Source organism: Chiroxiphia lanceolata, chromosome 1, assembly GCF_009829145.1.
Source record: "Chiroxiphia lanceolata isolate bChiLan1 chromosome 1, bChiLan1.pri, whole genome shotgun sequence".
In the NCBI taxonomy this organism is placed as follows: domain Eukaryota; kingdom Metazoa; phylum Chordata; class Aves; order Passeriformes; family Pipridae; genus Chiroxiphia; species Chiroxiphia lanceolata.
The window spans coordinates 23367616-23380423 of NC_045637.1; the positions used below are offsets into that span (position 1 = coordinate 23367616).

Consider the following 12808-nt stretch of genomic DNA (forward strand, 5'->3'; position numbering starts at 1 on the left):
TTAGTTAATGCATTTTCTTTTGGGGAAAGGTGAGATTTTTTTCATCTTTGAATGAAAATAATGAATAAAAAGTTCTATAAAAATAACTTTTAAAATCCTAACAATACAGAATAACAGCTCAAAAACTACTTTACTCTTCTGATTATGAAAAGATTTGCTTTACATTGCCGTAACTTTATTCTGTGCCTGTATAAACCAAGCTTGAAACAGTACAATTATTTGTATTCACAAAAAATGTCAGTTAGTTAAGTTTTATATGAAATTAATACAAGTTAGCTTTTATGAAGCCCTACACTACAGTGCATTCTCAAGTCAACAGTAAATATCTGCATATTCACTCTATCTTCTATTGAGACACTTATATTAATGTCTTCAATGATGACTTGCAAGAGCTCATGCTGTGGAGTTTAAAAAAAATAAAACAAGCAAAACTTAAATAATTTCTAAGACTAGTCTTTGTTTTCAAGAAGGTATAATGGATCTACTAAATCTTGAAAAATCTGCTGTTCAAGATGGCAATAAAATTACAACTTTAGCATGCCTTCTCCAAAATGGAGACACAAGCTACACTGGAAAGATTCTGAATCACAGTGTTTCCTCTTCACGGTGCTCAGGATTCAGACTCTTACAACTTCCAGAAACAACTTCAGTAGTTCAATGTTCAAAGACAGGTTGGTGGCCTATGCAGGCTCTTTTTTTTTTTTTTTTTTTTTTTTAAGATGTTTTAGCCTTAGCTTCTCATTAAAAAAATCCCCAAACTTCTCAAATCTTAATACTGCCACAGACTCAAATGAAGATACAAACCTATTGTCTCTCCTTTTTCTGGCCATTAGGGAAACAATTCAGATTTTATAGAGCAAGATATGACACAGTTGTAACAGGCAGGGGACATCTGCTACACTTTCATTCCTATAATCCATTTGGACATAAATAGGATTACAAACATCCTAACAATATAAAAGCTATAGAAGCAATCCCTTCCAGCCCCAAAACTGTGACAACTGGAAGCTTTGAAAGCACTGTTGAAAATTTCAGCATTCTACTAATTTTTTCAGAAGTGGACGCATACTGTCAAAGATGGAAGGTTCCCACACCACATACTGAGGATTTAAAAAAAAATTACAAGAATGATCTGTTTTTAAGGTGCTTTTAAGACACAGATTTCCTTATTAAATATGATCCTTACTGTAACAACTAAATCATATTCCTACTGAGGCAAGCTCACCACATGATTGACATTAACTTGTTCCATTGAAAATACGCAGCAATAAGCTTACTCAAGTTTGAATCATCACAGCATTTATGAGGCTTAGGATGCTGCTTCCACTAGTCTTTACCTGCCTAGACTACAACTCCTGCCTTGAAACTGTAAGCCATACTAAGGTCTCCACTACTGGGTCCTAACCCTACAAGCATTTACTGAATAATAATAATAATAAATAAAGCTTTCATATAATTTTTGTTGCCTATATAAAGCTTATAAAAAGAAGCGAGCTTTTTTCTCATCACCCAGAACTATTAACATGCAATTTCCGTGTGTGCGCGCTTCTCCTCCAGGTTTTCAGCGGAACCAAGTAATCCAGACTACAAGAGACGACTTCAGAGCAGTCAGGACCCCCCGCCATCCCTTCCACAGGCAACTATTGCTCGGCGGGAGGTCTGTGGCACCCAGACCCTACGATCGGTCCTGCCCTTCCCAGCGGTGCCCACCCGACCGCCGGGCGGTTCACGGGTCGGGGGCACCGACACAGGGCCCGGAGGAGCGGCCGCCGCGCTCGGGGCCGCTCACCAGACGCGGCCCCCTCGCCCTCCCCCGCCCGCCCCGTTCCGCCGCTGTCAGTGAGACTTTCACCCCCCGGCCCTCCCGGCCCCCGCGCCTCCCTCACCCGCGCCGCTTTCTCCGGCAGCTTCTTCCTGTTTCGCTTTTTCTGCTCGTCGCCTTTGAGGTTGATCTGCCCGGGGCCCGGGCCCGCCGACTTGCCCTGGCCCCCGCCGGCCGCCAGGCCCGCGCCGGCCGCCTCGTCACCCTTCCTCCCGGCCGCGCTCCTCGCCGGCTGCTTGCGGAGGCCGCCCCGGCAGGCCGCGGCCACCAGCAGCCCCAGCAGCGCCAGCCCCAGCGCGGCCGGCACGGCCAGGGCGAGCCAGGTGGGCAGCGCCTGCGGGTCGAGGCCCAGCTCCAGGCCCAGCTCGGCACGCAGCAGACCCAGCCCGCCCGACAGGGCGTCCCGCACCCGGACCGCCGCCTCCTCAGCCCGCCGGGCCGCCGCATCCTGCCAGCTCCCCGCAGCCATCGCGCTCCCCGACCCCGCAGAGGCCCGAACCAGGCGGGGCGGCTAGGGCGCGCTCAGGCCGAGCGCATCGCGACCTCGGGAGAGCCGCGCCGGCCCGCCCGAACCGGAGGCGCCGGGGGTTGGAGGGAGGGAGGACGGGGCACGGTCGGAGCCTCGACAGGACGCGGCTGCCTCAGCCCCGGGGGCGCCCGGGTCTCCTCCTCTTCCTCCTCCCCGCCCTCCGCCTCGCGCGCGACGTCACGGCCCCGCCGCGCGCCCGCCGCAGCGCGGCCCCAGCGCCATCGCGGAGCTCCCGCCTCCGCCTCCGCCTCCCGCGCCGCGCCCTGCCCGGCCCTGCCCAGCCAAGGGCGGTGCCGGCAGGGAAGGCAGCAATCTCGACGTGGCAGACAGCGAGCGGGGAGGAAGAGCCGGGGCGGCCCAGGGGTTGGAAAAGATCTCCAAGATCATCGAGTCCAACCTGTGACCGAACACCACCGTGCCAACTAGACCATGGCGCTAGGAGCCACCTCCAGTCTTTCCTTAAACACCTCCAGAGACGGTGATTCCACCACCTCCTTGGGCAGCCCATTCTACTGTGTAATCGTCCTTTCTGTGTAGAAATTCCTCCTAACGTCCAACCTAAACCTCCTCTGGCACAGCTTGAGGCTGTGTCCTCTCATCCTGTCACTCATGACCTGGGAGAAGAGGGCAACCCCCATCTGGCTAAACCATCCTTTCAGGTAGTTGTAGAGAGAGTTGAGGTGTCCTGCCTGAGCCTCCACCAGGCTAAACAAACCCAGGTCCCTCAGCCGGTCGTCATAGGACATGTGCACCAGACCCTTCCCCAGCTCCATTGCCCTTCTCTGAACCTGCTCCAACATCTCAATGCCCCTCCTGTAGTGAGGGACCCAGAATTGGACACAGGACTTGAGGTGCGGCCTAACAGTGCCAAGTACAGGGTGACAATCACTGCCCTGGTCCTGCTGACCACACTTCCTGATCAATCATCATGGCTAGGCTTCGCCAACGAAGATTTGGGAACACACTTCCTGATACTAGGATGTCATTGACCATCTTGGCCACCAGGGCACACTGTGAGGGAGCCAGGCGCTCGTGTCACTGCCCTGGCGACAAGGGTGCATTTCCACAGTAGCCATGGCTAACCAACCCTGTTTTCGTGAGCGGTTGCCCTGGAGGGGCAGCACAGCTCTGGTGACACCACCAGTGTCATGCCTGGAGCAGCCCAGGGGCCACACCAGGGGCCTCTGCGACTTGCAGGCAGACACTCCTCACTGTCAGGCTTCAGAGGATGGGATCGGGGCCCCTTGGAGGCTATCTCATCTGTGGAGGTGGTATTTGAAAATCTTGCCAAAAAACCCCTCAAACCCCCGCAAACATGTGCTTTTATTTCTCAGTATACTAGACAAGGCAATATAGAGTAGATATATTTTATGACCCACATTTTTTAAGATTTTTGACTCCTACAAATTGGCTTAATACATTGAATTAAATAGCTTTATGAAAAATACAGCTGTGTGTACTGCAGTGGGAGTTCTTTTATTATTATGAAATCCAGAACTGTGTTTCTCCATGAACTTCAAAAATGAGCCCTAAAAAATTTGACCCCAAATGCATGTCTTGATTTTTAGAAATCGAGTCTCACAACTTCCAGAGTTCCTATAGAATTTGAGTTGTCAAAACCTCGGGGCTGACTTTGTTGAATGGCTTCACAGTGACTATAGTCTCATGGCCATGATGTGTTGCTGGAAATGAACATTGTGTCTCATTGCTCCCATCTGCATTTTGACCTAACAAAACATTCTTCTCTCATAGCCCGCTAGAAAAATATCTTGGTTTAATGCATTGAAATCTGCATGGGATACTTAGAATTTTAAATGTAGTAAAATGATTTTCATTTGTTTAAGCAGCATAGTGATAGCTTACTCTGCTTTCTAGACCCATAACTTTGCTTTATTTTGTAAAGTCAGTATATTGCTTACATACAAGTATTTAAAGCTTTCAAAGAGTCTTAGAAAAGTAGTCTGAAATTGCTTCTAAGTCCTACTTTTTTTTAATGATACCACCAGACAGTCAAGTCACGCTTTTCTAATTGACTTCATTTGGAACAAAGGATTTTGCTGGAAACAGAGGTAGCAACAATTTCAGACAGAGCATTTTACTGGTAGACATCTGTATACTTTTAGAATATTATTTTTTTTTCAATTTCACGTCATAATACTGTCTTTTTTATAAGCCTTTTACAGAATCAGAGGAACACAAAGGTTGGAAAAGACCTCTAAGACCGAGTCCAACCGTTAATCCAGCACCACCGTATTCACCCCTAAACCATATCTCCAAGTACCACGTCCACACACCTTTTGAATGCTTACAGGGATTCCACCACTTCCCTGGGCAGCCCGTTCCAATGCCTAACCACCCTTTAAGTAAAGAAATTTTTCCTAATATCTAACCTAAACCTCCCCTGCTGCAGCCTGAGGTCGTTTCCTCTTCTTCTGTCACTTGCTACATGGGAGAAGAGACCATCCCTCACCTGGCTACAGCCTCCTTTCATGGAGTTGTATAGAGTAATAAGGTCACCCCTGAGCCTCTCCTTCTCCAGGCTAAACAATCTCAGCTCCCTCAGCCTCTCCTCATCAGACTTGTGCTCCAGGTCCTTCCTCAGCTCCATTGCGCTTCTCTGGACTTGCTCCAGCACCTCAATGTCCTTCCTGTAGCGAGGGGACCAGAACTGGACACAGGACTCGAGATGCAGCCTCACCAGTGCCAAGTACAGAGGGAAAATCCTTAGTCCTGCTGGCTGCACTATTCCTGATACAAGCCAGAATGTCATTTGCCTTTTTGGCCACCTGGGCACGCTGCTGGCTCAAGTTCAGCTACTATTGACCAGCATGCCCAGGCTCTTTTCTACCTGGCAGCTTTCCAGCCGCTCTTCCCCAAACCTGTAGCGCTGCATGGGGTTGTTGTGGCAACAGGACCCAGCACTCAGCCTTGTTGAACCTCTTACAGTTGGCCTCAGCCCATCAATCCCTCCTGTCCAGATTCCTCTGCAGAGCCTTCCTACCCTCCAGCAGATCAACACTCCCGCCCAACTTGGTGTTGGCTGCGAACTTGGTGAGAGTCAACTTGATCCCCTAGTCCAGGTGATTGATAAAGATGTTAAACAGGACTGAGCCAATACTGAGCCCTGAGGAAGGACTAGTGATTGGTGGCCAACTGAATTTAGTTCCATTCACCACTGCTCTCTGGACCCAGCCATCCAGCCATTTTTTCACCCAGCAAACAGGGCACTCACCCAAGCCATGAGCAGCCAGCTTCTCCAGGAGAATGCTGTGGGAGACAGTGTCAAAGGCTTTACTAAAGCCCAGGTAGACAACACCCACAGCCTTTCTTTCCCTCACTAAGAGGGTCACCTTGTCATAGAAGGAGATCAATTAGTCAAGCATGCTTTAGCATACACTGTTTACATTTATTGAAAATATTAATTATCATCATACCAGTTGTTGCACATTTCAGGTGCCCTAACATCCCAAATAAATTACTCTATAAGTATATTAAGATGTCTGTTTAAGATATTTACTTAAGATGTTTGTTTAAGATGTTGCGCTATGTAGATAGAGGTGACAGAACATGTAGTTTTAGTTTTAAATACATTAACTGAAAAAATATACCTAACACATTTGAAAGCATCATTCAGCTACAGTGGATATTTTGTGGGGTTTTGTTTGTTTGTTTGTTTTTGTTTTTGTTTTTGTTTTTGTTTTTGTTTTTACTTTAGTCGAAGCCATAGAACAACAGGTATTGTTCATGTTAAAGAAAACACTTCAAGAACCTGGTGGGGCTGAATTCCACAGTCCAAGCGATTGACCCGCTGTAGGTTTTCAGTGCAGCACCGTGGCACCATCAAGTGGCAGCACCGTGAAAAGCCAAGCGCTTGTAGGAAGCATATTTCTGTGTGAAAAAAAAGAACAAACGGAGCAGATACTCACCTGAAAATAGCCACTTTCGGTTCGATTCGGCTGGTGAAGTAAGTTAATCTGAAACGAATAAATTCATTTTTATTCTGAACTAATGAGATACAGCCATATGCATACAGTTTGTAGCAAATTGAAATATTTTGAAGAAAGTTTGTGTGACTCATTAAAACTGTTGGGAACAAATACACTACTCTGACAGTATTCATCAAATAAAGCAAACATTGTCTTTCATACTAACTTCAATGCTTACATTAGTCTAGTATTAATCTTCTACTGTATTAATAAATTTGATCAAAGCTACCCCAAGGATTCTTCTAGCAGTGCTAATATAAAACATCATCTTTCTTATGTCATTCTCGCAAAGATCACAGCATAAGTTTGAATGATACATTACAAAAGAGAAAATAAAGGAAAAACCAAAAAGAATGGAGACAAGGCTTAATTTAATTTTTTAAAATGAAATTTCTGTTGACCCTGCAAACATTCCTTGTTTTACCACAGCTGCTATTAAACATACCTTACACAATACCTTTCCACAACCGTGTTTAAACTCAGCACCTGCCATTTGTCATGGCATGAGGAAAAACAAACTATTGCCTTACAGTCTCAAAATATCTGTTTCATGTGGTTTTTATGATTATCTTGAACAATATTGAAGCCATGTGTCTTGCAGCTCTAGACATTCTTTAGACTAGAAGTAAGATGGATGCAGCAGAAACAAATTAAGCCTCTCAGCAGTTAAATAAGCAGAATCCCAACAAAACGCATTCAAGGTTTCTCTTGTGACAGGAAATTGAAAAAATCTTGAAGAATAGGCAATTTTGCTGTCTTACATGGCTCATGAGTCTGAGTTGCTTTAAGGTGAACTCAATACATAATTTATTGAAAATACTAAGGGAAAGACTCATTATTTATTCTGAAGGAGAGAGCAACAAAAAATCCAAGAATTACCATCCTTGGCAATGTTAACAAATAACCAGGATGGGGATGAGTAATCTGCAGACAGAGTTTTCATTGAGAAATTACTCATCTGGCCCATGGCTGGGTATCTTAGGCTAAGAGTTAGCCCAGGCTGCAGAATGGGCTCAGAGTTAAGGATTGGATTAGGAGAAGGATCGTCATCATGACTAGAGATGCACTTGGTGTGGAGCTACAAAGGGCAGCCAAAGAGCGGTAGGACAGGAAAAAATTCTTCCCTGGGACAGTTTTCATCCAGGCCACGACTGGGCATTTTGAGGAAGGCGCAACTAATGTCTTGGGTTAGGGTTAGTGTTAACATTGCATACATAGTTGGGAGAGAGATAAAACCTAGAGCTACAGTTGGTGTGGGACAGAAAAGGTGCAACCTACCCTAAGGGGTGGGCTGCAAAAATACTTTTCCCCTGAAATCTTTTTAATCTGGATACTAGTTTAGGGCTTGGAGCTAAGACTTAAGCCTTTACATTCAGACTAAGTCAGAGGTTTAACAGGGCAGAGCCTAGAGCTCCATTTTGCAAGAAAGATTTGCTGTAGGATATTTAAAGTGTCATCCAACACAGTGTCTGGGGTATTTGGGGCTAAGTCTCCACCAACACATAAGTTTGGGGTTGGGAGTGAGAAAGGACAAAGCTCAGTTAGGAGAAAGGCTCTAAGGGGATTGCTGAAGGAAGGTGTGTGTTGCAAACAAATATTGTCCCCTGAGAGCTTGTTTACCTGGGCCATGGCTGGTAGACCTGGACTAATGCTCAGTGGCCTTCTCATCTCAGAGTGGTCAGTGATTTCAGCAAGACTTTGAACAATTTCAGTTTTTCTGATGCAGTACTTCAGGAAGAATTTCTTTCCTAAGGGAAGAGGAAGAGTTCAGTTATATGAGTAATCCATGTCTCTCTCTGACCTTGAAAGTTCACCTTATTTTTTTTTCCTGTTGGTATGATCAGCTTTCTAACCTGACCCAGAATCATAAATCGAAATTCACTGTTAGGGAGTAATGTGTTCTTCAAAGTCTTTCTCAATTTTACGTTATTTTTTTTTTTATAGTTTACATTCTTGGGCATAACCATATCATTCAAATACAGAAATATTCTGATAAAAATACTGAACTTAATTCCTTGTGCAATGGCTAAGTCTGTTCTCATTAAACCTTTGACATAAATAGTGTTTAGTCATCAAAGCTAAGTTGTCCCTCTGACTGATAGAGCTCATGAGTGTCTTGGGAGGTGAAGAACACTTTGGCAAACTGTTCACATTCAAATTTCTATCAGCTCTAAGTACTGAGAAAAATAAACATGCAAAGACTTGCTACCCAGCTGAGGAAAAACTCTTTGAATTAATGGAAAGCAAAGACCAAATTATAGGCCTATTAGCACACATCACTGGTTGTACAACATTGTTTTCTCTATTTTATTAAGTGTACATTAAATATCTCCTGTATTATGTCTTCTGACATTTATCTTTGGAGAGTTTTCACAGCTTTTTTTATAGGCAAGACAGTTTTCATCATACTGCATTTTAATCAAGAGGTGGGTGCTGTTCATAGCGATGGCACCAAGTTAGCTTTCAACCATGTGGTTAATTTACTAGCAATACAATTACAGAATCCAAGGGTGCAGGCTCATTTATCATTTAGCCTCTAGCACTGCAGTCTATGTTGCTGACTCTCCTGTGCTGTCAGTACCTGAAGTAGCTACTGACAGAAACAGCAGGGACGTCAGTGTAGGCATATTCAAGTTGTTTTAGTTGTTCCTATGTGTTCTACTGTAAATAATTGTGTTACATGCTAGGACTGGTTTCTGTCATTCTATCCTAGAGATAGGTGGAAATATTCCAAAATACAAAATGTTATCAGAAAACTCCAGCTCAGTGAAATGACAGTCACAAAGGAAAAGGTCTCTCTGAGCTTTCGATGCAGCCTCATCTGGTCCTGTTCTCCTGATGGCTCATGCAGCAGAGTGCTGTGAAGCTCAGGCATCCTTGGCTCTGAGGTCCACCACAGAGAAAACCTGTTCTTGGCAGCTGTATTCTTGGTAACCCAGAAAACCTGAACCCTTGCCCAAGGTAGGATATTATGTGTTTTCAGTCCCTTTTTTTAGTGGATGGAAAGCTGTATAGTTCCATGGGAGGAGAAAAACCCCACAAGTCAATTATGAAAGTATGAATAATATATAGAACATTTGTGAATTCAGTCTGAACTGTCAGCCCTAGAGATGGCATTTCCTAACTTTTGGGTACTTGAATTGGCATTCTTAGTTATTTTTAATGTGAAAATTTACATACCTATTGGCTTTTTAGAAAATCAAGTAGGAAAAAGGTTTTCTGATTTTAAAATCAACTTAAAATTGAAGTTATGCTGATACAGAGTGAAAACTTCAGCCTCATTTAAAACTTGATGAAACATGACTGAAAGACCACTGTGTCTTTCGTATGTGTGTCTATGATGCTCAGTAAAACAATCCCAGGGACTGCTTCAGTTCCTGACTCTGGGGTGGCACTGGTTTGCACCCTGTTTTAACTCATGCTGCTTTAACTCATGGGCTGTGCCCATACTGAATAGGTTGTGCCTCTGAGTTTCATTCAGGTGCCATGTGATGCTCCTATGACCCTAAGAAATAACTGCTATTTTTTTGAAGGTCTTTTTAGGTCAAGCTGTCGGAAACAATGTGAGGGCTGTGTTGCAGCTTGCCACAGTTAAGTTTTTATAGAGTGAATTTGGGGGGTGCATGCTGTGTGCTGTAAGGATTTGTGGAGATGTTTCAACATGTAAGGACTGTGCAGGTCAGAGAAAGCCAAACCTTGTCAACAGTGCTTACTGTAAGCTAACCTGAGCATGCTGACTGAGTTTTGGTTGGAAAGTTAGCTGGAGTGGTCCAAACCAAGCTCAAGATGTGAATTTCCAGACATCAGCCAAGCTTAGCCTGAAAGTCTAAAGTAGAGCGTGAAAGACCACCTAGATTTCTATGGAATTTGTGCATTAGCTGCCAGACCAATGCTTTTTGGTAATCATGTAGTTGTTACTTAATCATTCCGTGTATGGTTTTCATCTAAACCAGAGCACTACTATGCAAAACATTCACATTTAGAATTACAGAATAAATGAAGTTGGAGTGACCCATCTATTCCTATCCCCTGCATGAAGCAGGGCTAACTCTGAAGTTTGATCAGTGTGCTCAACCTTGGCCAATCAGGTTTTGAAAGTCTCCAAGAATGGACATTTTTCAGGTTCTCTAGTTTCATGTGCCAGTGCTTGGTCACACTCTTGTGAAAAAGATTATCTCCAGCTGGAATGTTCTGTGATGTGGCTTGCAGCCTCTTGTCTTTTTGTTGTGCACATCTGAGAAGAGTCTGGTGCTCTTTTCTCTATAACTCTTCTTTAGTTTAGCTGAAGTCAGTAGTTAATTTCCTCTTAGCCTTGTCTTTTCCAGGCTAAACAAAACCAGGTCTTCTTCTATAGTTTATGCTCCAGCCTTCTAACCATTGAAAAAATATTGAGAAAAGAGTGAATTTTATGCTGAGAAAATACATTATAGAGCCCGAAATCACTATGTGAATAAAAAGAAAGCTCAGAAGTAAACAGATACTTTGGGCAGAAAGCTAAACCTGGACAAAGGCAAGAATTCCTTTCTGAAAAAGCAAAACCAATTGTGGCCAAAGAAAATGTGAAACCTGCCTCTTTTTTTCCTGTTTCTTTTAGAATTATGTCTTTTGCTTAGTCTTTTTCTTGTTTTAGCTATCTTTAAAAGAGAAAATGTTATTTTGAAAAAAAAAAATTTGTCTTTTAGAGCTTTTGGCATTTCTGAACAGAAATATTTTATTGCAAAGAAGTTGAACTGTTTCAACTATATGGGTTTTCCACCCTGTCTTCTAACTAAAACTGCTAGCCAGCAATTTGACTCAAATTCATGAACACTTCCCTTTAATTCCATTTTGTCATATTCACTACTAATTGATTTTTCTGTATGTTGGACTTTAAGATGCATTTTATATCTTCCAAAAGGTGAACAGACCTAAGCGTTTCATTCATAAAAGTGAAGATCTAAAAAGTCACAGGTGTTGAATTCCGCATATTTTTCAAAGCATTTTCAAGATGATGAACCTTTGTGATGTTAACACTGCCGACTGCACACTGAATTTCTGAGCAGCACCCCAGCTTTCTACCTGCAGCTGTGCTGTCTCTGTGCCATCAGAATGTTTTACTCATCCATGGCCATTGTCCTTGAGAAAATTCTGCATGTCCTCTTGCCTTCTTTTTTTCCATTCTATTTCTACAGCCCCTTTGAAGTAAAAAAAAAAAAAAGACAAGCAGTCCTCTAACATAAGGACTAACTTTTATGATACTTAGATTCATTATGTGTCATTTATGCAGAGTATTCAACAATTTCTGCTCCATTTTTACTGTGTCTAAAATAGATACTCTATTTCCTGTATTAAAATCATGGTCAAATCCTCTCATAAAGTGTGGGTTATCCTTTGGGGAATTCTACTCAAAAATAATAAGAAAATATTCTCAGTACATCAGCAGTCTTGTGTGCATTAGGGAAGGAGCAACATTTCTTTACAAGAAAATGGACTCCTATTAAAATCTAAGGTGATAAAATTATGCAGATGCCAAAGTGCCTCCAACAGTTACATGCGATTCCTGATGTTGCTGTCTGGATAATCTTTTAAAGTAGTTCTATTTGTGGTGACTATTTTTCACAGCGTTTTCTTGGATAAATCCTGAAACGCTACATTTCTTGTAGTATCATTTGAGCAGTAATGAAGAGAGGAGATTTTTAAAAATGCCAATAGATTGTTCATTTATTCTACAGGGCACAAATGACATATTGCATCCTCCAGAGTGGATGTTAGGTGTTTTTTCTTTCTTGTTGTCCTTGTTTCTTTTACTACCGTATCTGCTACCTCATATGCTTGTCCTCTGACACCTTCCTTCTAGACACTCCAGTTCCCCTGGATCCTGACACATTTTTAATTTCAGAGTTATGCCTACACTCTTACCCTTTTCCAATTCCATAGTACCTGTAACTCATTCTTGGATACTTTTTTTTAATTAAAGAAATACTGCTATAATATATAACATAACTGAATAAGAAACAATACTTAAAATATATTATAGTTTAATAGTTTGCTAGCCTTTACTCGAGTTGCTCCATGTGTATGTTACATCTTGCTTTTATCCTGTCTGTTATCATGCTGTGTTAGATTGTCGGACTTGCTACAGAGTTGCCTTAAGCTGGTGAAGGATTGATGAGACTGATTGGGAAACAGATGAGCTGAGCATCTTGCTTATCTTGCACCTGACTGGAGCAAGGCCTAACAACTGAATGATGTTTGGAGCAAAGTGGGGATCTCATGGCTGATCTTTCAGTGAAGCACAGAAGAGCACCCAAACCTGTGGACCAGCTACAGACCTCACTCCCCCTTCACTGTGCAAAACAAGACTTCTTACAAATCTGGTCCTCCAAGGAGATAAGTAGGCAAGCAAAAGCTGTCCGATGAATGTCAGACAGTCTTTACTACTTTCTTCATAGGTGGAGGAGGATCAAAGTGTTTAATTTAGTCTTTGTATCA

The 12808-nt window shown here is 43.1% G+C and overlaps 1 protein-coding gene and 1 pseudogene across 2 annotated transcripts in view; both read right to left on the bottom strand.

Annotated features, from left to right (window-relative positions):
• MTDH (metadherin) overlaps positions 1 to 2500 on the bottom strand; it is a 33104-nt gene extending 30604 nt beyond the window's left edge. For both annotated transcript variants that reach the window (XM_032689900.1, XM_032689891.1), the window contains exon 1: positions 1887 to 2500. In XM_032689900.1, coding sequence (XP_032545791.1) covers positions 1887 to 2291 — 405 coding nt within the window. In that variant the 5' untranslated portion in view covers positions 2292 to 2500. The remainder of the gene's footprint in view (positions 1 to 1886) is intronic.
• Positions 2501 to 4555: 2055 nt separating this feature from the next.
• LOC116800019 lies at positions 4556 to 7966 on the bottom strand (annotated as a pseudogene).
• Between the last annotated feature and the right edge of the window lie 4842 nt (positions 7967 to 12808).